The 23,571-nt window shown below is 37.7% G+C and overlaps 1 protein-coding gene across 4 annotated transcripts in view; it reads right to left on the bottom strand.

Moving 5' to 3' along the window:
• SYNE1 (spectrin repeat containing nuclear envelope protein 1) overlaps nt 1–23,571 on the bottom strand; it is a 430,148-nt gene that overhangs the window by 69,369 nt on the left and 337,208 nt on the right. For all 4 annotated transcript variants that reach the window (XM_058534130.1, XM_058534127.1, XM_058534128.1 and 1 more), the window contains 11 exons: nt 23,028–23,198; nt 21,160–21,293; nt 20,548–20,752; nt 18,675–18,857; nt 17,933–18,079; nt 14,896–15,050; nt 14,324–14,471; nt 11,867–11,961; nt 8,307–8,541; nt 6,438–6,632; nt 2,466–2,591 (listed from right to left, as the gene is read on the bottom strand). In XM_058534130.1, coding sequence (XP_058390113.1) covers nt 2,466–2,591; nt 6,438–6,632; nt 8,307–8,541; nt 11,867–11,961; nt 14,324–14,471; nt 14,896–15,050; nt 17,933–18,079; nt 18,675–18,857; nt 20,548–20,752; nt 21,160–21,293; nt 23,028–23,198 — 1,794 coding nt within the window. The remainder of the gene's footprint in view (nt 1–2,465; nt 2,592–6,437; nt 6,633–8,306; nt 8,542–11,866; nt 11,962–14,323; nt 14,472–14,895; nt 15,051–17,932; nt 18,080–18,674; nt 18,858–20,547; nt 20,753–21,159; nt 21,294–23,027; nt 23,199–23,571) is intronic.

The following is a 23,571-nucleotide window of genomic DNA, read 5'->3' as shown; positions in this document are numbered from 1 at the left end:
ACTTGGTATCCACTTTATAGGCTTCCTACGTAATCTGATAATGTGCCAAGTTCTTCTGATAAAATTCCGGTTTGCTTGCAGACCCTTCCTACCATCTATTTACTGTTTCATCGATCGTTTTTGATTGTCTTTCCAAAGTTGAAGTTTCATCACTGCATTGATCTTCTTAACTTTTAAACTGACGTCATCAACTCCTAACCCAGCCTTTCTTTTTGTCCTGAGTTACTATCACGTTAAAGAAATATTAAAAAAAAAAAAAAACAAACTAGATTTAACTTTCATCTTCAAACACTACCAATGGCTACATTCTGTGATATAGACATAATGTAATAGCTGAAAAGATCTATTGCTGTTGTTCCTCAATTTAAAATAATGGGCTAAACGTGTTTTCTACAGGAGAAGAGATTTCTTTAAGTTCCTAAAAGAAAATTATGTACTCTGTCCTTTTTGGGAATGATTTAAGAAAAAAAAATCCATATAACAATATTCAAATGAGTTGACATTTGATTTCGCAATGCTTTGAACAGATGACCAGTTTTGCAGTTTACATAACTCTTGCTCTTTGCCAACTGTTGATGTTTTTAGATTCCAGCTAATTTAGTATATCAATAGAGTATTTCACATGGCTTTTTCCCTTTCTTTTTGTCTCTTCACACAGGAAACAGGTTTCCAAAGGCAAAGGCAATAAACGGTACTGTCTGAGGCTAACTTCCCAGGCGATTTAGGCAAACAAGGTTTAGCCTGAATTTCCCAGGTAATTGCTTCATTTTGCTGCTAAGGGTGGTTTGGGGAAGAGTAGCAAAGAGCTGGACCAAAATGCATCCTTTTATTCTCCAAACTTAATAGCAGGGTGTGTTTGTAACTGTTGTGTATTTTGGAAGATGAGGTCTCATGGTAACGGTATTTGGCTGAAAGACCAAACCATCTAGGTATATTAAATATACAACATTCATATCTGTGGACATATTAAACTGTCACATCAATGTAAAGATTTTTCTCTTTTTATACCAATTTCTAGCCCCAACTCAAACACTAGACTTGGTGTATGGACTAAAAAAGAAACAAATACCACCACCACCAGAAACCTACTATTTCAGACTCACGGACTCCATTAGATGAGCCCATGTGGGAAAAATATAGCTTTTGGATTCAAGCAACCCTGATATTTACTAACTTTGAAAAGTTACTAAACTTCTAGAAGCCTCAGTTTTCACATCTGTAAAAGGGAAGTAAAAGGATTGTCCTTATCAGCTTGTGTTCACTCCAACTAAGATAACACTGATATAATCATTGGCACAATGATTGGCCCAATAATGCTTGTTCCTGCTTATCGGTTTTCTTTAATCATCTCTTATAAATTTACAATCACAGATATAAAACAAACTCTTTTTAATGTCTCCATACTTCTGAATTTACACCTCAAGATAATATTCCACTCACTTACCATCCATGATGTAAAGTATACTACCTTTTATTTTCCCTAAATCTCCCTCTTTCAAGTTTCAAAGAATATCCTTAAATTTTAATAGTGAAGAAAAATTCTTATAGCTACACTTTTCATGATTTTTAAACTTGTTTAAAAATTAATCTTTCTTAAATGCTTACGACTTCTTAGCCAAAGTGAAGCAGAGAACTTCTGATTAAAATCCAAATCATTTAAGTATGTGTGAAGTTTTAAACAGAATTACTCTAGTGCTGTCATTTGAAATGACTGGGGAACACCAGGGCATGTATGATTTGGAGGGAAAAAGCATTTTTAAAGGTAGTTTTGATTTGATCTGTATATTGCTCAGCAGAGAACTGCTGTTCGGGCACTCTACTTGGCTACACAGGGGTGAATAGAACAAATCCTACAGCCACTAAATCACATTGGTCTCAGTGAGCTTACGATGCAGGGAGCAGTTTGTATTAGCTACCGATTTGCTTCCAAGTGTGATTTGAAGTGTTGATCATAATCTTTAAGTAGTCAGGGCCCTGAGTAGTGGAAGGACTATGTTCTCTGTGCAGTAACTGAGATCAGCTATTTACAGTTCCTGTTTTCCTTATAGAAAACTCTGGAGGGCAGAATGTGTTCCTCCAAGGGCCACCACCTACAGAATTTCCAGGATGCTGGGCCTCACTCTTCTTCCTGTAAACTAGACTCTTCTGTTAGAATGACTCTCCAGTGTCGCTGCTTTAAAAAGATTGCTTTTATTGTTCTTGACTCAGCTTTCAAATATCTTTTATTGTTGTGTTTCACATGTTCATTTACTTATTCAAAGTAATCCATAAACTCGTGTGATTTCATCAACTGCAATAAATCAATCACCATGTTTCACCACGGTTGTCTGCTATAATGCAATCTACCAGGAACTTGCATCTACATGTAGACAGCCATAGGAGTTCGACTGGGTTATGCTTTCAAGGGCTTTATTACAGCAGAGGCACACAGGTAGGTGACAGCTAAATCTCAATCCGAAATTTACCTTGCAACGCATTTGCTCTGCATGGAGCTCTTCGTGGTGATCTGGTAGAGGCTGGGAAAGCTTCTTTTTGAAAGTTCGCAGTTTCTCCAGAGAATCAGCTATTCCATTCTCACATTTTTCCCAATCCTATAAAGAGAAGAGAAAGAAATTTCATGGATTTTTTTTGTTGCTGTTGGACATTGGGAAAAAAAAAAAAATACTCATTAATTCCCAGAGAAAGAATTAAAGTTACACTGATGAATAAGGTGAAGGTGTGTTCACAGCCATTGCTGTGGTAGGAAGCATCAGGAGAGCTGAATTCTAAACTGACTCATACTTATTATCTATGTGACTTGAGCAGGTAATGCACTGTGTCTCAGTTTTCCTTATGAAAATGGAAATAATACAAACTCTCTATAACGGTTGGAGAATCAAAGGAAGCAATGGGTGTCCAGGTACCAACTACAATGCTCAGACTATTATGGGTACTCAAAAATGTTATATGAATCTGAATCTATCTGCAGGGGTGGGAGTATAATTACAGTACTTCGCCTCTTTCCTACCACCACCCGTAATGGCACCAATGTCTACACTATCTCAAATGTACTGTAAGAGACAGAAAAGAGGATATGGAATCTCTTTCAGGATGAGAATACGTTTGAGTAAGAGAAGTAAAATGAAATGTAAAAATAATATAACCCTGACTCTGATTCAATTCAATATATAAATAGCATGAGGCATATAAATTTGAATTGTTATAGAAGTAGAAACACACAACTATGAAAGGCATGCCATTTGACTGGCTTTATCTTGATAAGGCTGAAACGTATGTAACAAAGGGTGAAATATATAATACAGAAAAACCCAAACAAATCAACACATGGAAGAAGAGAAAGAATGCACAATTTAAAAAATATACATCTAGTATGGCAAGTACTGATAAGTGCTCTGAAGAAGAATAAAGCAGGATAAGTGGTAGAGAGTGGCAATGTAGAATGTTCTAGACCTCTACATACTGACAAAAGAAAACACACATTATGTGGTTATGTTTTGGAAGTTACACACCAAACTGGTAACAATGGTTACCTGTAGGGAAGATGATAGAGTTTGGGTAGTGATGTATGGGAAATGTCATTTTTGACACTACATACTTCAACTATTACCTGAATTTTTTTTAATCAGATACATGTATTTCTTTTTTAATAAAAAAAAGTAAAAGAAAAAAAAGGAACCATAATGGAGATTTGATGCTTTATAGAACTCTATCTACAAATTAACTCATATCTGGTGACTCAGTGCCAATGCAAATTAAATTCAACTAAACAAATCTTCTTAATTTTGTCTAGTATCCCCTGCTCCTGGCTTCCCGCTCTAGCATCACCCTCCCCAGTGCCAGCACTCCCTGCAACTTAAATTACTGATCTCCAAAGAAAGACAACTAGAGTTGCTTGTAGTAGTCAGCATGGTGCCAAATCATGTTACACTTTCCTTCACGTTCTCTCTTTCATCATCACTGGTCTTTTCCTGCCCGCATTCTTTCTAGCTTCTCTCCTGATGCCATATTTTCAGCACAGCAACCCACAGGTGCCATTACAACTGTCTTCTGTAAGAAGTGTTGACTAAGGTTCCTCTCTACTCAAAATGTCTTTGGTTTCTAACTGAACCAAGAGTTTGGCCCAAGAATCTCATTTATTTTTAAAATTACTTCAGGGAACTTTCTAGAGTGCATAACCATACTCCCTCTTCCCATTCATCAGAAAAAACAAACAAAATTGTCTGTCTTGGACAGATTTGTTCCAGTTCCCCTCGATTAAAAGATTTCTGTGTTCCCAGGCTACACTTAGTTAACACTAAGCTAGTGAAGGTAGGCAAAAAGATCCTCTTTCTGCTTAAATGGAGCAGCATTCTCAATGAAATCATCACACACTCTGAAATCTTTCAACATGCAGTCAATAAATGTTCGTTGATTTAACAGAGAAAGGGCCAGCTTCTTATTTTTCATAATAAAATTAAGAGGTGATAGTGAAGTAGCTGAACATGCAGGGCATAGACTTATAACGACAGTATTTTTGACATATTTACTGAGAGCATTAAATTAAGAGCTAAAAATGGATAAGCAGGGGCTGGCCCAGTGGCGCAAGCGGTTAAGTGCGCACGCTCCACTGCAGCGGCCCGGGGTTCGCTGGTTCGGATCCCGGGCGTGCACCAACACACTGCTTGGCAAGCCATGCTGTGGTGGCGTCCCATATAAAGTGGAGGAAGATGGGCACAGATGTTAGCCCAGGGCCAGTCTTCCTCAGCAAAAAGAGGAGGATTGGCAGATGTTAGCTCAGGGCTGATCTTCCTCACAAAAAAAAAAAAAAGAAAATGGATAAGCATTCTACCTGTGGTGAAAAAATACACTAAAATGAGGCTTTATAAACCTTAGAATTTAATTTCATAAATTCTTTCTTAGGCAAATAGGACCTAGTGTATAATTCAAAATAAAATAAACTTTGAGAAGAGAAGAATAGGGATTCCCCTTACCAAGGATGGCTTGGATTCTGAAGCTATAACCAAGTCTTTTTACGACATGAATTATAAGGAAATAACTGAATGTCATGGTCTGCAAATCTATCAAAGTAAATGTTTTACACGCCAACAAACAGACCAACAAGAAAAGTAATTGCAATGACTCAGCCATCTCGCCTTATTAAGTCTTGGGAATAAATCCAAAAATCACATCACATATAATGAAAATATATGATTAATATGTTTTCTACAGAATGAGTTACAATGTTTTTAATCCTTTCCTGAAAGCACAAAATAATCAGGCATATTGTATTACTGATGAATTGTGCTATGTGCAAATAATAGTTCTTTAACAGATGGCCAGTGGCATTTTTGATTGATTGTTTCCCAAACAGAAGGTAATATATTATTAAATAAAATTCAGTAGAATAATCCCAATGGGTGTGCAGATTTTAAGCACTGAAAAAAGCAAAATGTGTTCCATTAACTTTAGTTATTACTGCTGATCCAAAAATTGTGATGGGTCAAATTTAATAGATCATCTCATAGAATGTTGGTGATTATCAACATATATAAAATGTTAGTATTTAGCTGTGTTCACGTTTTAAAATGATAATAATATCAACAATAATTATCATCATTTATTGAGTGTTCAATACGTACTAGATACTTGGACACAATTTACCTTCATTATTTCATTAAATCTTCACAATGCCATGTGAAAGAGGTATAATTATACCCACTCTACAGACGAGGAAACTGAGGCTTAGACAGGGTGCGTTAACCAGGTTCCTCGATTTATTATCGCTTTAACTTGGGTTTATCTGAGTTTAGAGCCCATTCCCTTTTTCAGCTGCTGATTTAATTATTACATATGGACTTGGAAAGTGAGGGAGAAAAGTATATTGTGAGAGGTCTGGATAAACCTACATTTCCCTAAACTACTTGTATGATCAGTATTCTGTCTATATCCAACTAAAGGCTTAACCCACCTCCTGGAGATTTCATCTCATAACAACTCGCTTGGATAAGCTGAGATCAAATCAAGAGTACCTTCTTGGATAGGCCTTTCCTTGCTATAAAATAAGAGATCTCAATCTTGAAAACCACTTTAGAGTCTTAGATTAGGGAGTGGAATCTACTCTTTGCATTCCTGTCTGGATTTATAAAGTCATTACTTGGCTCCTGGCTTAGCACCGGCCATTAATCAGAATTCATCGCTTGGACAGTCTTATTCAACTTAAAACAAATTTGTTGGAGGATTTTCCTGAAAGACAAACTACTGACAATTGGGAAACTTTTCTAGTTCATGCAAGATAGGACGAAGTCTTAAATCAGACACAGGAGATCAAATACGGTAGGGCATGACTCGATGATCTTTGCAATCTTTGATTTGCGGGGTAACAATGGTGGAAGAAGTCCAACTCTGAAAAGGGCTCTTGAAACAGCATCATGTCTGTAGAAGGAAAGAGCTGAACTTACTTGCAACAAGAAGGCCAGTTTTTTCTTCTGTTCCTCCAGACGCAGGCTAGCTGATTTCCACTTCTCTTGGATTTCAGTGAGTTCGGCCTGCAAGGCGGCCTCGGCCCCACTGTCGGCCGAGAGCAGGAGCTGCTTGCCAGCCTCCACGGTTAGGATGTAGCTGCCTTGCTGTCGCAGGAACACTTTTTCTTTGAACTGAAAGGAACCGTAGCTTTTTACTTTCTCATGCTTTTTCTTCGCCATTTCCCTGTTACGAGTATTTTTAAATGACCCTAAATTTTTGCACATATAGCATGCCCTCTTTTATCCAATGAGCATTTATTGAGCTAGTACTTTGTGCATGAATGAAGCGATGTACAAATGAATGAGAATTCAAGAGGGAGAGGCTTAGTTTCCTTCCCAAGTTAAATACAGTCACAATGCAATATGAAAGCTGATTATGGGATTGATGCACAGGGAACACAGAGGGGCATCTAACTCCTGTGGGTTGCACAGAGAGGCTTCTTCAAAGTGGTAAAGGCTTCATGAGTCTTGAAAGACATATGAACACAACCAGATTAAGAGGGACCTGGTGTCATGAGGGAGTCAGAGAGAGGACATCTTCCACACAGAGAAATGAGGATGGATGAATTCACTGTAGGAGATGTGAATTCAGGAGGCGGGATGTAGTTTCCAATGGCTGGAATATAGGATGTATGTAAAAGAGTGGTAGAAGATAAGGCAAGACCAAGCCTTGCATAGGAATTTGGTTTTTATTGTAAAAGTGACCGAGATTCACAAAAGAATATTAAGCAAGGAAGTGGTGTGTTTGGATTAGAGCACTCAGCAGTAGGGTAGCAAATGGAATGGAAGAAGGGTGTATATTGGATATACTAGGACAGGTTAGGAAGCCATTGTCTATCTGGGCAAGAAATCTTGAATACCTAATCTAAGGCATTGGCAGTAGGGATGGAAACTTGAGGCATATTAGACATGGGGAGGGAGAGAAAAAGAAGAGTATAGCTCTGGAGTGACTCTAGGGTTCCTGACTGATAGATCAATAGCTGGTGATAACACTTCCTCGGCTTGGGAACATGGGATATGGACTGATGGAGAACTGTTGGTCCAGAAATCACAGGCTCTCTTGGAAACCACAGAATATATTATGTCTGTGACGCATATAGATATAAATCTAACAAGCAGTTGAATACATGAGTCGAAAGCTCGGGAGGGGAATGTGACCAGAAGATCCCAATTTGGCCTTTCTCTGCTAGTAGGGGGTCGTTGAAGCCATGTGTGTAGATGAGGTCTCTCAGAGAAGGAAGCAGAGAACAGTGACCTTCAGAGGAAGAAGAGCCCATGAAATATACTGGGAAGGACCAATGACAGCAGGAGGTATCTGTTTAAGAGGCTGGAGTCCCAAATTCCCAGGTTGGTGAAAGTAAAGGACTAGACCAGGAATGGACAAAGAGCTCAAACAGGACTGAGCCTCTTTTCTTTTCTGGAAACTTAAGCTACGTGTTTAAATTGCATTATCCATCCGTGTATACAACATACTCATTATACACATATAAGCAATGTGTGTATAATCAATGCAAAGTTTTCCTTTCTTTGTCATTGCCTTTCCATGCATGCTGGGATTCAGTGAGCTGCTGGAAGGCCTTGGTGTGTGAAGTGGAGGTATTCTTTGTGAGAGGCTGGGCCTTACCACACTTTCATCATTAAATACGGACCTTGCAATGCAATCATTTTGTATATTTCTGTTGACATTTGAGAACAATGTTTGTCCCCACTCCAATGTCACTCCAGAATCCTTCTGAAAAACGGAGGCTACGGTAAAGTGTGCAGTGGAAATGGAGAAGAGGTTTAAAAACGTGTTTTGCACCTTACCTGCACTTCATCAAAGAGGGTCCTTGCTTGTTGCAGCGGTATTGGGACGCTTCCGAGACCACTCACAGGTAGATAGGACACTTCAACCAACCACTTACGAAGCTTTTCTGCCATCTCTCTGTAGCGTTGCCACTGGCGAATCTGGCTGTCGATGATGCCTCTCCTCTGCTGGGCCCTGCGAATTACTCCCTGCCACTGATTACTGAGAAGCGTCAATTTCAGGTTGAACTCATCCCTAGTGAAGAAATAATTACATAGGGAAGAACACTGTTATCCTGGATGTAGTTACTTAATCAACCAGTGTATACATACTCGATGACCGTGAGCCCTGAGAAGTGATCTAGGGCAGAGGTTTTCAAATATCATGCCATGATTTGTTACCAGGTCTATTGCAAGTAATTTTAAAAATTAATAACAGTTAAACTATTAGAGTTTGCAAACGGTGAGTGTTTTCATGTCTCAGCACACGTTGAAGGCATATCTATGAGGTCATTGTCATTTACTCTCTCCCTGAATACATGAGAGGGAAGGGAGTGTAGGGAAGCAGATGCAATGAGAATGGTCCCACACTCTGAGCAAACATAGTAATGGATGCAGCATGTGACAGCATCTTGTGTGTGTTACAGCAGGAGAGAATGAGGGGCAAAGCTGATTTATAACCTCTGTCTTCAGGTAGAATTATAAGTCACTCTGGACGAACAAAACTGGGTTATTTTAGCTAGAATCGTAAGCCACTTAAATAAAATTATGTCATTTAAAAATATTTTTTAAAACTGTACTCCATAAATTCTCAGTACTGTATTCCCTCACAATAAACAGCCCTAGTCTTTAGCAAATCATTCCACATATTAATCTAAATTGCCCCTTCTATGTTTTAAGCCCACTTCACTTCGTTTTTAGAAAAATGAAAACTATCTGGCCATCACTGTTGGTATAAAGGTTGTCCATGTACTTTGAGATACTAAATTTTACTTAAGCTTTCTCAATTTCAGGCTAAAAAAAAATCTCAGATCTTCTAGTTCATTCTTCCTATCTCTGTGTTTTCTACCTTTAAAAAATGTTGGTACTACTTTATTAAATTTTCTTCAACATTTAACTTGTGGCTCTAGAACTGGTCTGTCTAGGGTCGAATAGAATAAGTTTCTTTGTGGGTTATAGTGTTAACCACACATTTTAGTAAGAAAGTGTAACATGACTTGTTTTTTCTCTTATATTAGTTTTGCTTTTCTTGCCTAGATACACTATTCTCTCCTCATGAGGGTGGCTTCAAATCTGAATTGGATTTCCTATTCTGGACTCCTATATTCTTCATAACTTCTATCATCTAGGGCCACTAAAAACTTTGATTTTGTAACCAAATATGTTATTAGTGCTTCTGGTTTTGAAAGAAAATTCTGATATTTATAATCTAATTGCAGTAGAATGAAATGTGATGAGTTAGGTTCACAAAACTCCCCTAAGCATCTCTCATCTCTGAAAATGTGGAACTCTAGGATTTGAGAATGGCCTGCAATATGAAAAGTACCCTGCATATTGCTTTCCCTCCCAGGTAACCATCCAAGATCTCTTTGGAGGCCTCGTCCTCACCTTATAGAACCGAGCTGTCCTGAGCTACCTGCCAGCAGGAGGAATTACTTAAAACGTGACACTGTTCCCCTGCTTGAACTTGAACTCTAAAAAACACAACTTATAAATGATCTTTTAAAACACAATATATTCGTAACATGAGGCCTTCCTATCCTTAACTTGCTCTAATCTGAATTCTTTTTCACTTGCAACTTTCCAAATTATCCTTGCGTCCAATTCTCCCATTTCCATCTCTTTGGTGTTTTTCCCTAACTGTTAACATTTAAAATTTAATAGATGTTGGCTTGTGCATGAATTTTAAATTTTATTTTCCTTAATGACTCAAAGTTTTATAATATTGTTATAGAGTTGGCTAAGGGAGGGTAAAGCAAAAGATAAGTTAATTGCATTTGAATTTGTTTCATTTTGAAGGCCTTAAATTCTCAGTAAAGCTTACATTTAAGTTTGGCTTACTTAGAACAGAATAAATATGGTATCACATTTTATTATTCCAAGCTTACCCACCTAATCTTTCATGTACTCCCAAAGAAATATCCACTTAAAACTAAAATTGCTTCCAAAACTTTAAAAAAAAAACTTTCAATAATGATTTATTTTCTATTCTTTTGAAAAAATACTAAGTTAATTATAATCAGAACTACTGATCCTAAATATGGGAAAGATGTACATACGTAATAAAATAAATGAGGTTTAAACTCGAAATATGACCACAGAAAGTAGACAGCATAGAGTAGATCTGGTTCCCAGGAAAGGTAAATATTGTACAATATCATCAATTCACATATCATAAATCTAAAGAGGAGCTAGGTTTTACCACTGCATTTTTTTTTTTTTTGTGAGGAAGATTAGCCCTGAGCTAACATCTGCCAATCCTCCTCTTTTTGCTGTGAAAGATTGGCCCTGGGCTAACATCCATGCCCATCTTCCTCTACTTTATATGGGACACCGCCACAGCATGGCTTGACAAGTGGTGCATAGGTCCGTGCCTGGGATCCGAACCTGTGAACCCTGGGCTGCCGAAGCAGAGCTTGCGAACTTAACCACCATGCCACCGGGTTGGCCCCACCTCTGCATTTTGTGTGTGTGTGTGTGTGTGTGTGAGGAAGATCAGCCCTGAGCTAACATCTGGTGCCAATCCTCCTCTTTTTGCCGAGGAAGATTAGCCCTGGGCTAACATCCATGCCCATCTTCCTCTAGATTTTTATATGGGACGCCACCACAGCATGGCTTGACAAGTGGTGCGTCGGTGTGCACCCGGGATCTGAACCTGCAGACCCCCGGCTGCCGAAGCGGAGTGTGCACACTTAACCGCTGCGCCACCAGGCTGGCCCCCTCTGCATTTTTAATAAAGAGATAAACTGCTAAGTAAATGAAGAGGCAGCAGAATTTCAGGTTGAGTGTAATTTGACTTAAGCTAGCAAACCATAGTCAAACCTGGAGGAATTATCATGGTACATGCAAGCTGGCTGCTCCTGACTACAAACCAGATTCACGAATTCTACGCTTGATTCTGCTGCTACGTAGTTACGTAACCTTGGTCCAGTCAGTCCATATTTCTGGGCCTCAAATTTTCATCTATACATAAGAGAGGTGGTCTAATGATCTCTGTGTTCCTTTGAGGAATAAAATTTCTGTAATTGTATGAGATATTAGAAGCATCTGTTCACAAACCATTGATACAATTCATTCTGATCTATTCATTAATTTCAGTCTCCTACAGACGATTAGAGAAAGTTGGCTAGGTGATTTTCAATTACTGTATATCCTTCATATAATATAATAGCCATTCTTTAAAAAAATTCAATACTCAGTCATTTCAGAGATTCAGACAAGCCTTTCCTCCAATTACGGAGGCTCCAATGCAGTACAATTGCCTTAGGAAGATTAGAAATATGCCCTCTAATCTGCTCATTAAAAAGAAAATGACTAGTTTACTAGAACCTTTCTTCATAATAATATATCAAGGATCTTACCTGTCATCAACTTGACCTTGTTCTAGAAGACGTTGCCCATCAACAATGATCGAGTGCAAAATCTGCTGACGACTGAACATCTCTGCTTGAAACAACTATTATTTTAAAAAAAGAAGAACATACATTAGAGTTCCTAATTTTATTGAGAAGCTTTCTAATAACTTTCCAAAAATTCTGGTTTTAGCAAGGCTATGAAAAATATCTCCAGTTGAACAGGATAGGTATGAAATCCCGCAATGTAGGAATATGTATTTTTAAATAATCAATTAAGATATCCTTAAAGATAAAGTTTAGTTTTTGTTTATTGAAATTAAGTGGCTAAAAGTAGAATTATGTTTCCCTTTGTCTTTGAAAATCACTGAATAAAGTTAACACAGAATTTGGATTCCAGTTTATTTTGTATGCAGACTATGGTCCATTTTCTAACAGAGAATAGCTTCAACTTTTAAAAAGTTGAAGAATGGAAAAAAAACCCACACTTTCTTTTTTCAGACTCACTGTTTCTCAATTTAATTTGGTTAATTAAATTATTTAAAGTATAATTTGGTTACTTTTATTATTTTTACAGACTTGTGCAACCATCACCACGATCAATTTTAGACCGTTTTCATTACCCCAAAAAGAACTCTATACTCATTAGCAATCACCACCCACTTACTCCCAGCCCCTCAGCCCTAGGCAACCACTAATCTATTTTCTGTTTCTATGGAGTTGCCTACTGTGGACATTTCATAGAAATGGAATAATCAATGTGCTGTCTATTGTGACTGGTCTCTTTCCACTTAGCATAATGTTTTCAAGGTTGATCCATGTTGCATTATGTATCAGTACCACATTCCTTTTTATTGCTGAATGGTATTCCATTGCACGGATATAACATATTTTATTTATTTTATTTATTTATTCATCAGTTGATGATATTTGGGTTGTTTCCACTTTTTGGCTATTATCAAGAACGTCACTACAAACAGTATACTTGCACCATTTTTCTGTGGGCACTTATTTTCGTTTCTCTTGGGTATATACCCAGGATTGAAAATACTGGATCACATGCTAACTCCATGTTTAACATTCTGAGGAAGTGCCAAATTTTTTTCCAAAGGAGCATCACCATTTTACATTCCCACCAGCAATGTATGAGGATTCCAATTTCTCTCCATCCTCATCAACACTTATTGGTATCTTTTTCATTGTAGCCATCCTGGTGGGTGTGAAATGATATCATATTGTAGTTTTGATTCATTGTCTTTTATTTCATTATCCATGAACTTGATAAAACCGGACTTAAAACTACCTTACACATGTTTAAATTCTCTACATTTTAAATTTAAGCAAAATGCTTTAAAATAAGTTTCCCTCTCTTTTAAGTTCTGTATTAAGTTTTTCTCTGCTTTTAGGTAACTACTATTTCTCCATTTAAGCCAGTCCTGGTGGTCTAGCGGTTAAGATTCGGCACTCTCACCATCGCAGCCCAGGTTCACTTCCCATTCAGGGAACCACACCACCCATCTGTCATTGTCATACTGTGGCAGTTGTGTGTGGCTGTGATGCTGAAAGCTATGCCACGGGGATTTCAAATACCAGCAGGGTCACCCATGGTGGACAGGTTTCAGCAGAGTTTCCAGACTAGACAGACTAGCAAGAAGGACCTGGCGACCCACTTTCAAAAAGCTGGCCATGAAAATCCTACGAATAGCAGTGGAGCATTGTCTGATACAGCGCCAGAGGGTGAGAGGATGGTGCGAAAAGACCAGGCAGGGGTCCAGTCACTAGGAGTTGGAATCGACCAATGGCACTAACAACAGCAAATTTCTCCATTTGTATATATTTCATAAAAGCATGGAGCAACTTAGTTACACCAGTAAATAGCAAAATAGAGACTAATAGCAAATTAATTAATCTGCTTTTTTATCTAGTTCTCTCTCAGTGTTTCTTGAGAAATAATTATAATGCAATTTGATCAAGGGGTACACTCAGAAATATTTGGTAGCTTGATTCTTTAGTATAAAATGTGTATATGTTTTCTAAAGAACACACAATTTTCCTTTATTAAAGACTTTTGATTAAAGCATAAATTCTTAAGCAACTAGCCTGGGCAATATTAACATAGTCTATAACTCAATTTGAAAGTCGTCTTTCTGAACTTCTTCCACACACCCCCTCTGCATCCCCTCTCAACCCCCATAAGTAGATTTTTACCACGATTCTGGTACTATCGATTGCAGGGTATTGAAGGCTGCCACATGCTTATAACCAACTATGGAGCAAAGAAATGGACCACATTTTTGTAATTAAGATATCAAAACCTCAACCGTAAGAAAGAAGGCAAAAACAACGCATGCATTTGGGCAGACTTGCCACAAGAGACAGCAGTTTAATTCCTCCACACGGCATTTTGCAGCATCTTCCTAAGGCCTAAAACTATTCTATTACCCCAAATCGACTGGCATAACTCACCTCATGTGCTCTCTGCTGCTCCAAAAGATGCTGATAATTGCCCGAAATCTCTACTGCTAACTTTTGTTCCGTTTGAACCAGGAATTCCATCCATGTTTCACATTTTTCCAAGAAAGTCTGATGTTGAAGCAAAAATGACTGTAACTTACTAGAGAACAAAGGAAAAAGAAGAATGGTCATGTGGTTGCTTATTTTTATATCTTTAGCATATAAAACTGGATTTAATGTTTTCTGTCTCCAATACTAATTTGACCACCACAAGGCTTTCATGTTAGGTAGTAAAATTGAAAAAAAGAAAATGAAGAAAAAATAAAAGTTTAAAATGGTAAGTTTTACAAATGATAAAATTATGTATCTTTAATGTACTTATGTGAAAAATATTTCTATTTTTGGACTAAAACAATATTTAGTCGATTAAACATAGGAAACCACTTCACAATGTGAGTTTCCCACTTTTAGTTCAAATTTTGTGAGTATCATTGGCAAGACCTATAATTTATAAATATAGACAAATCATGAACTGATGTCTGCTGATATATCAGAGTGGCTGAAACATCTCTTGGCGCCTCTACCTGAATCTTTCTGTCGTCTGGGAGGAGATCAGAGACCAGTGTCGGTTCAGATTCTGCATCCGTTTGATCTCTTTGTCATTCAGGGGTAACCTGTAGCCGAGCTCGTTCAGACGGTCTAAATCTGGGGCCATGCTGCTGAATTTTAACATCTGTCCCTGAAAGCAAGATTTAATAGCAGGTTTAGCACCATGGTCAGAAAAGGCAGAGCTCTTTCAAAATGCGCGGTGAACTTTTGATTTCAGGAAGAAGCTAGTCTTCAGTCTCCTACGCGTTTCTAGGCCACTTACTTGCAATCTCCGGAGCTGTAAGCAAACAAACGGGCAGAGGATCTGAACGGACATTTTTCCAAAGAAGACACACAGGTGGCCAACAGGCACATGAAAAGATGCTCAGCATCACCAATTATTAGGGAAACGCAAATCAAAACTACAATGAGATATCACCTCACGCCCGTCAGAATGGCCATTATTAAAAAGATAAGAAATAATAAGTGTTGGAGAGGCTGTGGAGAAAAGGGAACCCTCATACACTGCTGGTGGGAGTGCAAACTGGTGCAGCCACTGTGGAAAACAGTACGGAGATTTCTTAAAAAATTAAAAATAGAAATACCATATGACCCAGCTATTCCACTACTGGGTATTTATCCAAAGAACACGAAATCAATAATTCAAAAAGATTTATGCACCCTTATGTGCATCACAGCATTATTTACAATAGCCAAGACGTGGAAGCAACCCAAGTGCCCGTCAACAGATGAATAGATAAAGAAGATGTGAGATATATATATAATGGAACACTACTCAGCCATAAAAAGATGAAATCGTGCCATTTGCAACAACATGGGTGGACCTTGAGGGTATTCTGTTGGGTGAAATAAGTCAGACAGAGAAAGACAAATACCATACGATTTTACTCATGTGGAAGATAAGCAAACACATGGAAAAAGAGAACAGATTGGTGGTTACTAGAGGGGAAAGGGGTGGTAGGGGGGTGAAAGGGGTAAAGGGGCACATATGTATGGTGACGGATAAAAAGTAGACTATTGGTGGTGAGCACGATGCAGACTATACAGAAACCGGTATATAACAATGTACACCTGAAATTACACAATGTTATAAATCAATATGACCTCCATAAAATAATATATATATAAAAAAAAAAGGAAAGCTGCATCTCCTAATCTGCTTCCTTCCACTGCTGTTGCTGATGCTGCTACAGCCACTCACCACTCTTTACTGAACATTTAGGAGTTTATGTCTTATTTACGTAAATAATCAAGTATTATTTACTTGATTTCTTTACTCATAAGTAATTTTTGATAGAACTGATAAAGGATGAAAATTATGCTGATGACTGAAAAGGTTTATTTCTTACCCTTCATAGGTCATTTATCCATGCTAATCTGCTCCCTTATTATTTAATAATAACAATAATAGGTATAATAGTGATAGCTAACATTTATTGAGCACTTAATATGAACCAAGCATGTTAAATGAGCTTTACAGGTAATAACTCATTTTATCCTCAAAACAATCCCACTAGGTAAGTACCAATACTATTCCCACTTTACAATGAGAAAAAGAGGCCCAGAAACTTTAATTGCTCAGGCTACCCAGCTAGTAAGTGGAGAGCTGCACAAACAAGAACTGTTGGATTCTTGCTAGATGGAATATAATCCCACTTGAGCTGTGAAATTACCACACATTATCTTAAAAGCTTCAGTTTTAGGTCCTTGACCCCAATCCCAAAGTGGATGAGACTCAACTGAGACAGCAGTCTATGCTTTCAGACCTCTTTCCTCCCTTCAAACACAGGACAAAGCTGCCTCTTCTAGTTTTCCTGCGAGCATCCATAACTCCATCTAGGAAATTGTTACAGGAAGGAGAAAATGTCAGGACGCCTTCGGCTGTGTGTTTTTTCTCTTTGCATGCTCTGCAAAAGGCTGGTAACTCTGAAGAAAGAATAAATTTTTCCAACAGTTGAAGCCAAAGCATAACTATTAGATGGCAGAATTTCCATGGGTAGACATCAGCAGTGAACGAAACTGACATGACACTCCTTTGTTCTCATGGTGCTTACAGAGGGTAAGATACTATTCCAATAGTAGAGAAAACAACAGTAGTCATCTAATCACATGAACATAATTAAATGGTATGATAAACCATTGAAGGAAATGAATAGTGTGCTATGAAAGTGTGTCCCTGGGAAGCCTGACCATGGACAGAGCAAAAGCTTTCCTAAGAGAGAGCTATTGAATAAAATGACCAGGAAGTTATTCCTATCAGTGGTGGGGGTCGGGGGTGGGGGGGACGACAAGAAAAGAATTCCAGACAGAGGGAACATCATGCACACAGATGACAGATGCCGGGAAGCCCTGTGGCTCCCAAGTGGGTGGAGGATGAGATGGACAATGGAGAAGACGAGCTCCTCAGGAAGGAGGAAGCCAGGTTATGCTGGGCCTGATAATCCACATAGATCTTTATCCTGGGAGCAATGGCAACCCATGGAGGGTTTTAAGCAGAGGAATAATATGATAAAATTTGCATCTCTATTGTATTATTTTATTTACTTTACTGAATGTTTAAATAGTTCATAATTAAGTAAAACCCTTTAAAAGAAAAAAATTCTAGCAGTTATGGGTCAGAGGGAGAGCAGTGGCTTGAAGAAGACCCATGGAGGCTGAGAGAGAGATTGCGTAGCTTAAACGAGGGGTGGATGAGGATAGAGATAGAAGGTTCAAGAGCTATGAAGGAGGTGATGGACTGGGCATGGGGAGGGACTACTGGTAGAAAAAAAGAGGAGCGAGGTGGAATACTAAGAATGCTCCTGGCTGGGCTGCCATCACAGGCTGTGAAATCAGCTTGTGCTCATTGCCAGCACAGAGTTCACTCCTCTCAGAAGAGCAATAAAGCAGAGCTGTAAGAGTTTCCTTGGGAGCTCAAAATAAAAAAGTAGGCCTGTTAGGAGTTCTGAGTTTTCCTTAAGATTTTGAGGACAGACAATAGAAGATCTGGGACTAGGATTTGAACACACTTACCTTAAGTTCTTCCATCCTCTCCTGGATGGTCGAGAGGTCAGATGAGTGGCTAGGGTCCTGCCCTTGTAGTATGTCTTCAGCTTCTACTATCCAGGCCTCCAAAGCTTCTAAACTCTTGGCGAAAGTTTCATAATCAAGAACTCCAGCCTTTTTTTCACAAAAGAAAATTGGTATTTAGAAATCTAGTAAAAGGATAAATGGATATTGAAATTATTTTTCATATTCTTGTGTCAAATTGCCATTCTCAAGATGCCATTCCTAAAGAAACCAGGCTACAAATGATTTAAATTTTCTTCTCTTTATTAATGTAATTTTTCTAAAACTTAGAATCATTTCTATGTACCATTAATTAAATAACCAATGTTTCTATGTACCATTAATTAAATAACCAATGAAAGTTATTTTTATATACATTATCAAACAGAAATATATTCTGATTCTTGCAAAAACTTGTTATATAACGAATGTTAATATAAAAGCTACTTAGTATTTATTAATTGAACATATTTGACTCAGTACCACGGAAGGAAGCATTGGTTTGGGGCAAAATTACATGGTAAGGAACAGTGCAAGACTTCAACCTTCCCTTGTCCCCAGTGGAACTTCCAAGTTTGTTTACTTTTTAATTCTTTGGTCTTGAAGGAGAGATTGCCTCAATGATGAAAAATTCCTCTTTTTCTATGTTTATGCCCAGACATTATAGAACACCCAATTTATAACATATTGGATATGGGCTCTGTACCTGTAACATAGTCTGCTGTTTGCAAAGAGCCTGTTCTAGTGCACTCAGGTGTTGACTCAAAGAGAGCTGATCAGATTGAATGGCTGATGCTGCCGAAGCATCCACTTGTTGCTTGAGTTGCTCTCCCAGCTCATGGAGAATGAAAAGGGAATCCTTAACTGTCCCCAGTCCTTTGAGGAGGTCCTACAGGAGATGCAAATATACCCATCACAAAACAACATGTTAAGTATCCTCCTTATTATAAACAATCAGCAAAGGGTCACACATCTGGAAACACTCAATTCTTATTTGTCAAATTATTGCACTGAATATCCTTCACCTGCAGAAAAAATCATCAAGACTCGAATCTGATGTTAAAAAATTAACATTTTAAAAAATATATGTACTATACTGATAAGAAAAGCCACATAGGTTCATTGTAAGACATTGCGGAAATGCAGAAAAACATACATAAACAAGAAAAAATATTATCTATAAGCAGAGCAGATAACTGGAAACATTTTGGCAGTTTTTCCCTGCTTCTTCATGTAATGGTATCAAATGAAAAACACAGTGCTACATTTTACCGTTTTCTACTTAATATTATACACAGAAGGGATGAGTTTGTCAACAGTATCTTCTGTATGCGTGGTCCCATTGCAGTGGTTATGATTGACTCTCCTATCTCAGTGGGGTGTAGAACCCTAGCAATGATGAGCAGGGATGAGAGTTGACTGTATCTCCATTTTTTTTCCATAGCATCTCTTGCTTCCACTTTTTGAGACCCTCTTATACACTCAAAATTATAAGCCAATGGAAATCTCCTGTTTCTGGTCTCCATCTATCACTTAGAGATGACAAACGACTGGTTTTTCTACCTGCTGCTGATGCCCCACCACCCACGGTGGAGAGAGCAGAGCTGCTCTGCCTATGCAGTGACTGCTGAGAGGAAGAGAAGCAAAGGGCAACTTTAATCTTGACACAGAGATTAGAAAATCCACAGAAATAACATGGATCCCTACACTCTAAAACAGGTATGTCTCAACTCAGGAGGACTGAAAATTGAAAATGACCAATCTTGTGAGGATAAACTATGTGGAAGGAGAAAAAAAAAAAAGCACTGAATTATCTTTACTTTAAATATTAAACTTGAGCTTTAAAGCGATCATTCATTATTCGTGTGAAGGTATTAGAACCAGTTAAACTTTTATTTATGTGCTTTTTATAACTTGCCTAATTCTAATAAACTGATTGGGGAAAGTTTATTAGAAGATCTTTGAAACAAGTTCATTAAAATAAAGACAAATAAGGGCAAATAGTAAGAACCACGTAATGGGTGAAACAAGAGAAGAATAGTTCTTGAAAACCTTAAGTAGGTTATTGGCAATTACAGTGAAAAGAAGAAATATTAAAAAGCTATTAAAAAGAAGCATATCCATAAATCAGGAGCGAAAGGCTTCTTTCTACCATTAAATTCTTAGAAGAAACAATGTTGATGCTTACATAAGAGACAATGACCCTAAATGGACAATACCATTAACAGTGGATTTTTTAAAAATATAACATCACTCGCCATATGGTCATTTCTTGTATTGACCATCTCTGTAAAAACAGATACCCTAAACCTTTCACATGGATTGTATCCCATTAGGAAAAACGGGAAAACAACTCATCTTAAAAAAACGAAACAATGGGAGGGCCTCTTAAATCTGATACATGTGTAACTGTGTTCTGAAAACCTAGCAGGCTCTTTGATATGTCAAACAATTACTTTTGGATAGTTGTCTCACATACTCAGACAGACCGAAAGCTTACACACATCAGGACTAGCCCTGCTAAGCTTGCGAAGCCCAAGAAAGGTATGCTGGGAGAGCACCACAGTTTCTGAACATACGTTGCAATCTTGAATCCATGTAGCAACTTCATCATCAGCGATGTCCCTGTCAGTGGCTGCCTTCAAGAGCTCATTGGTTCGATCCTCCTGCTGCTGAACTGTAGATGTACACTGTCTGGAGTAGTCCTTGTATCTTTGCCAAAGCTGAAGTAGGGCCTTGCTGGAGTGCAGCTGCTCAGCAATCTCTTCCAGTAAGTTATTCCATCTGGAAACAACAGCCAACACTCAAGGGCAGATTACCACCTCTCACCAAACGCTATTATTTACTGTTTTATTTTTCATGATCTTGGTTCACGTGAATATGGAAATAATGCAAGGGTGTCTCATTTCTATCTAACATCATAAAAAGTAACATTTCACACTCATATCTCAAGGGTAGATAGTAGGAATGAGGTCAATCTGGGGTATTTAGCAGTTCTAATTTCTTTCTAAATATCTTCGCTACATTTACTTACCCTTAAATTCATTTTGTGAAAATTAAAACATTAAAAGAATAGAGCTCAACTATAAAGCTCACATTCAAAATGCCAGCAAGTTTTAATTGTATCATTATTTATAATAAGGTTGTGATATAAATAATGCATAACAGTGTAAAATTAGCATGTTCCATACCTCATATGGACTTCTTTCAGTGTATTGCTAAGAGTTTCTGTCACAGGTGGGTGACACTCTTTTAATAGTTGGTTGGTGACAGAGCCAAATTTCTCTAAGCTCTTTTCTTGTTTTTCTAGATCATCTTGAAGATTCTGCCCAAAGAAAAAGTGCCACAGATGACATGACAGGATCTAAATTCTAATCATAAAATTTAAAAGTAATTTATAGTTGTCTCCATAAATATGCACATAAAAATACATAAGCCATGACTTTGCTCCAATGCCTTATAAGCTTTCGTTAGATAACCATTTCTTCTCTTTTATGATTTTGTTCCTATTGGTGTGAGAAGAGACTCTTAACCATTAAGCCTTCTTATAGTGGCATCTGGAATGCTGCTGTAAAAGGTTACATAGGGGATCATTGTCCATCATCTAGTGGGAAGCTATGGTGGTGGTATTCGCGTAATATGTTGCACTGTGGTTCTCTTTGCCGCTACAAGTCAATACCCAGGTGTCTATTTTATTAAGTACCTAGAGTTGTTCTACCAGAACCTCCTGATAATTAGACTTTGAGAAGTCAAGGGCTTTCTGAGTATCATCTCTAAGTTCTATCTCTGGGTGTTCTTCCTTCCAAGGAATATTTATTAGACAGGCTATAGCCTTGGCAGAGTCTTCTACCAAGGGCCAGTGAAAGAACTTGAAGAAAGATATTTCCCTGGAAATACTGCTGAAGTGATAGACTCAATTTTAGGAAAACTCCATAGGTGAAGTAGGCTACAAAAATCCAGTCCTCTTTAACACTGATATCTGATTGCCATCAAATCAAAATATGCAAGGAAAAGACCCTGAATCCTTTCATATCTTAAGATAGCATTTGCAGGTATTAAACACAGAATAGGCTAAATTAAAAGTACGTCTAACCTCCTCAAAGTTATAAAGTGTGTTTTTAAACTTAATAAGTTTTAACGATTCTTAGTATTCTCAACAAGTATTTAAGGTTGAAAGAAATTATATATACACATTTTATTTTTCCTCCCTTCTGCCCCACCCCCCTAAAAAAGAAATTCCCTTCAGCAAGTCTGCATATGAGGTCAGCATGATATAAACTTTGATTGCCAAGCCAGGGAAGTGGAGTGATATAAGGAGGGTACATGCTGGGCTCTTGCTGGTATCCCATCCCTCGGCGGCCTGCCCGGCCCATCCCATAGCCTGCATTATTTAGCCAGGGAGAAAGAACGGTGACAGTAAGAGTGCCCAGTGCCCAGATACACAGGGGAGTGAGGGCAGCAGGTAATTTAAGGGCAGTGACCTGAAATAGGAGAGGGTGCTGTGTTTAAGTCAAACAGCAGCGACGTCATTCTAGATGAATACAATGATAAAGGACACACAGAAAACCAAGCAGTAAATGCTAGAAAAAGAGGGTTAGGCGTAGACATTGGATAGACCACTGAAAATATGCTGAATGAAAAGAAAACAACTTAATAGTTAAAAAATTTACCACTTTTGCTATTTTTTTCTTTGTTTTCTTTTTAATCCCTTAGTATATGTTTGGAGAAGCAGGATAAAAAGAGAAAGGAAAGACATAAAAGGCAGCAACAATGGATCAAGGAGGTAGGTTGGGTACGAAATCATTTTATACAATACATTCATGAGGACATTTACGTAACAGAATTGAAAAAATCATTTAGTTATACACCAGCTAATCCAGAATTTGGGATCCACAGGCAAGTCTGATTAAGTAACAAATCAAACGGGTAAAATTAATTTTAAATATTTTAAAAATAATTAAGTGTAAATAATATACAGCAATATTCCAAAAAATCTGCTAAGTTTTTGATTTTCTCAAATGAAGAAGAATGTTAAGGATGGCTTAAACTCATTCCTTACCTGAAGACTGTCTACCTGAACTTGCACAGCCTCTAAAGATCCAGTCAGCAGCTGGAACCTGGCAAGAGAGTATCTGGCCTCCATGAGGTTACTGTTGATCTCATCAAAGGCCGCTTTGTGATGGCTCCACTGGTCCAGCACCGACTTCAACAGTATCTTCAACTGCCCAACCTTTTGAAAGAGACCAACGCTTCTTATCATTGCATAATATTTAAAATGATGGGATATATATTTAACTGATGGAAAAAACATTAACATTTAAGAACTTCATCAGGGTTTCAGGCATTATGAATAAACTCAAACTAAAAAAAAAAGATTTGAAAAGTAAGATGTAGCAACATTGAAACATATGCCTTTCATACTTTGGAACACAGTCTAAGTAAAAATGCCTAAAAAGGTGATATATATAACCTTTATATACAATACAAAGTATTATATAAAATACATAATATAAAGTATTATAATACCTACAATATAAACCTATAATATATAATTATATAATATATGGCTTTTCTTTTTATTATTGTATATAAAAATATATATT

The sequence above is a fragment of the Diceros bicornis genome, chromosome 39 (genome assembly GCF_020826845.1).
Source record: "Diceros bicornis minor isolate mBicDic1 chromosome 39, mDicBic1.mat.cur, whole genome shotgun sequence".
NCBI classification, from domain to species: Eukaryota; Metazoa; Chordata; class Mammalia; order Perissodactyla; family Rhinocerotidae; genus Diceros; species Diceros bicornis.
This window is presented reverse-complemented; position numbering and strand designations above follow the sequence as displayed.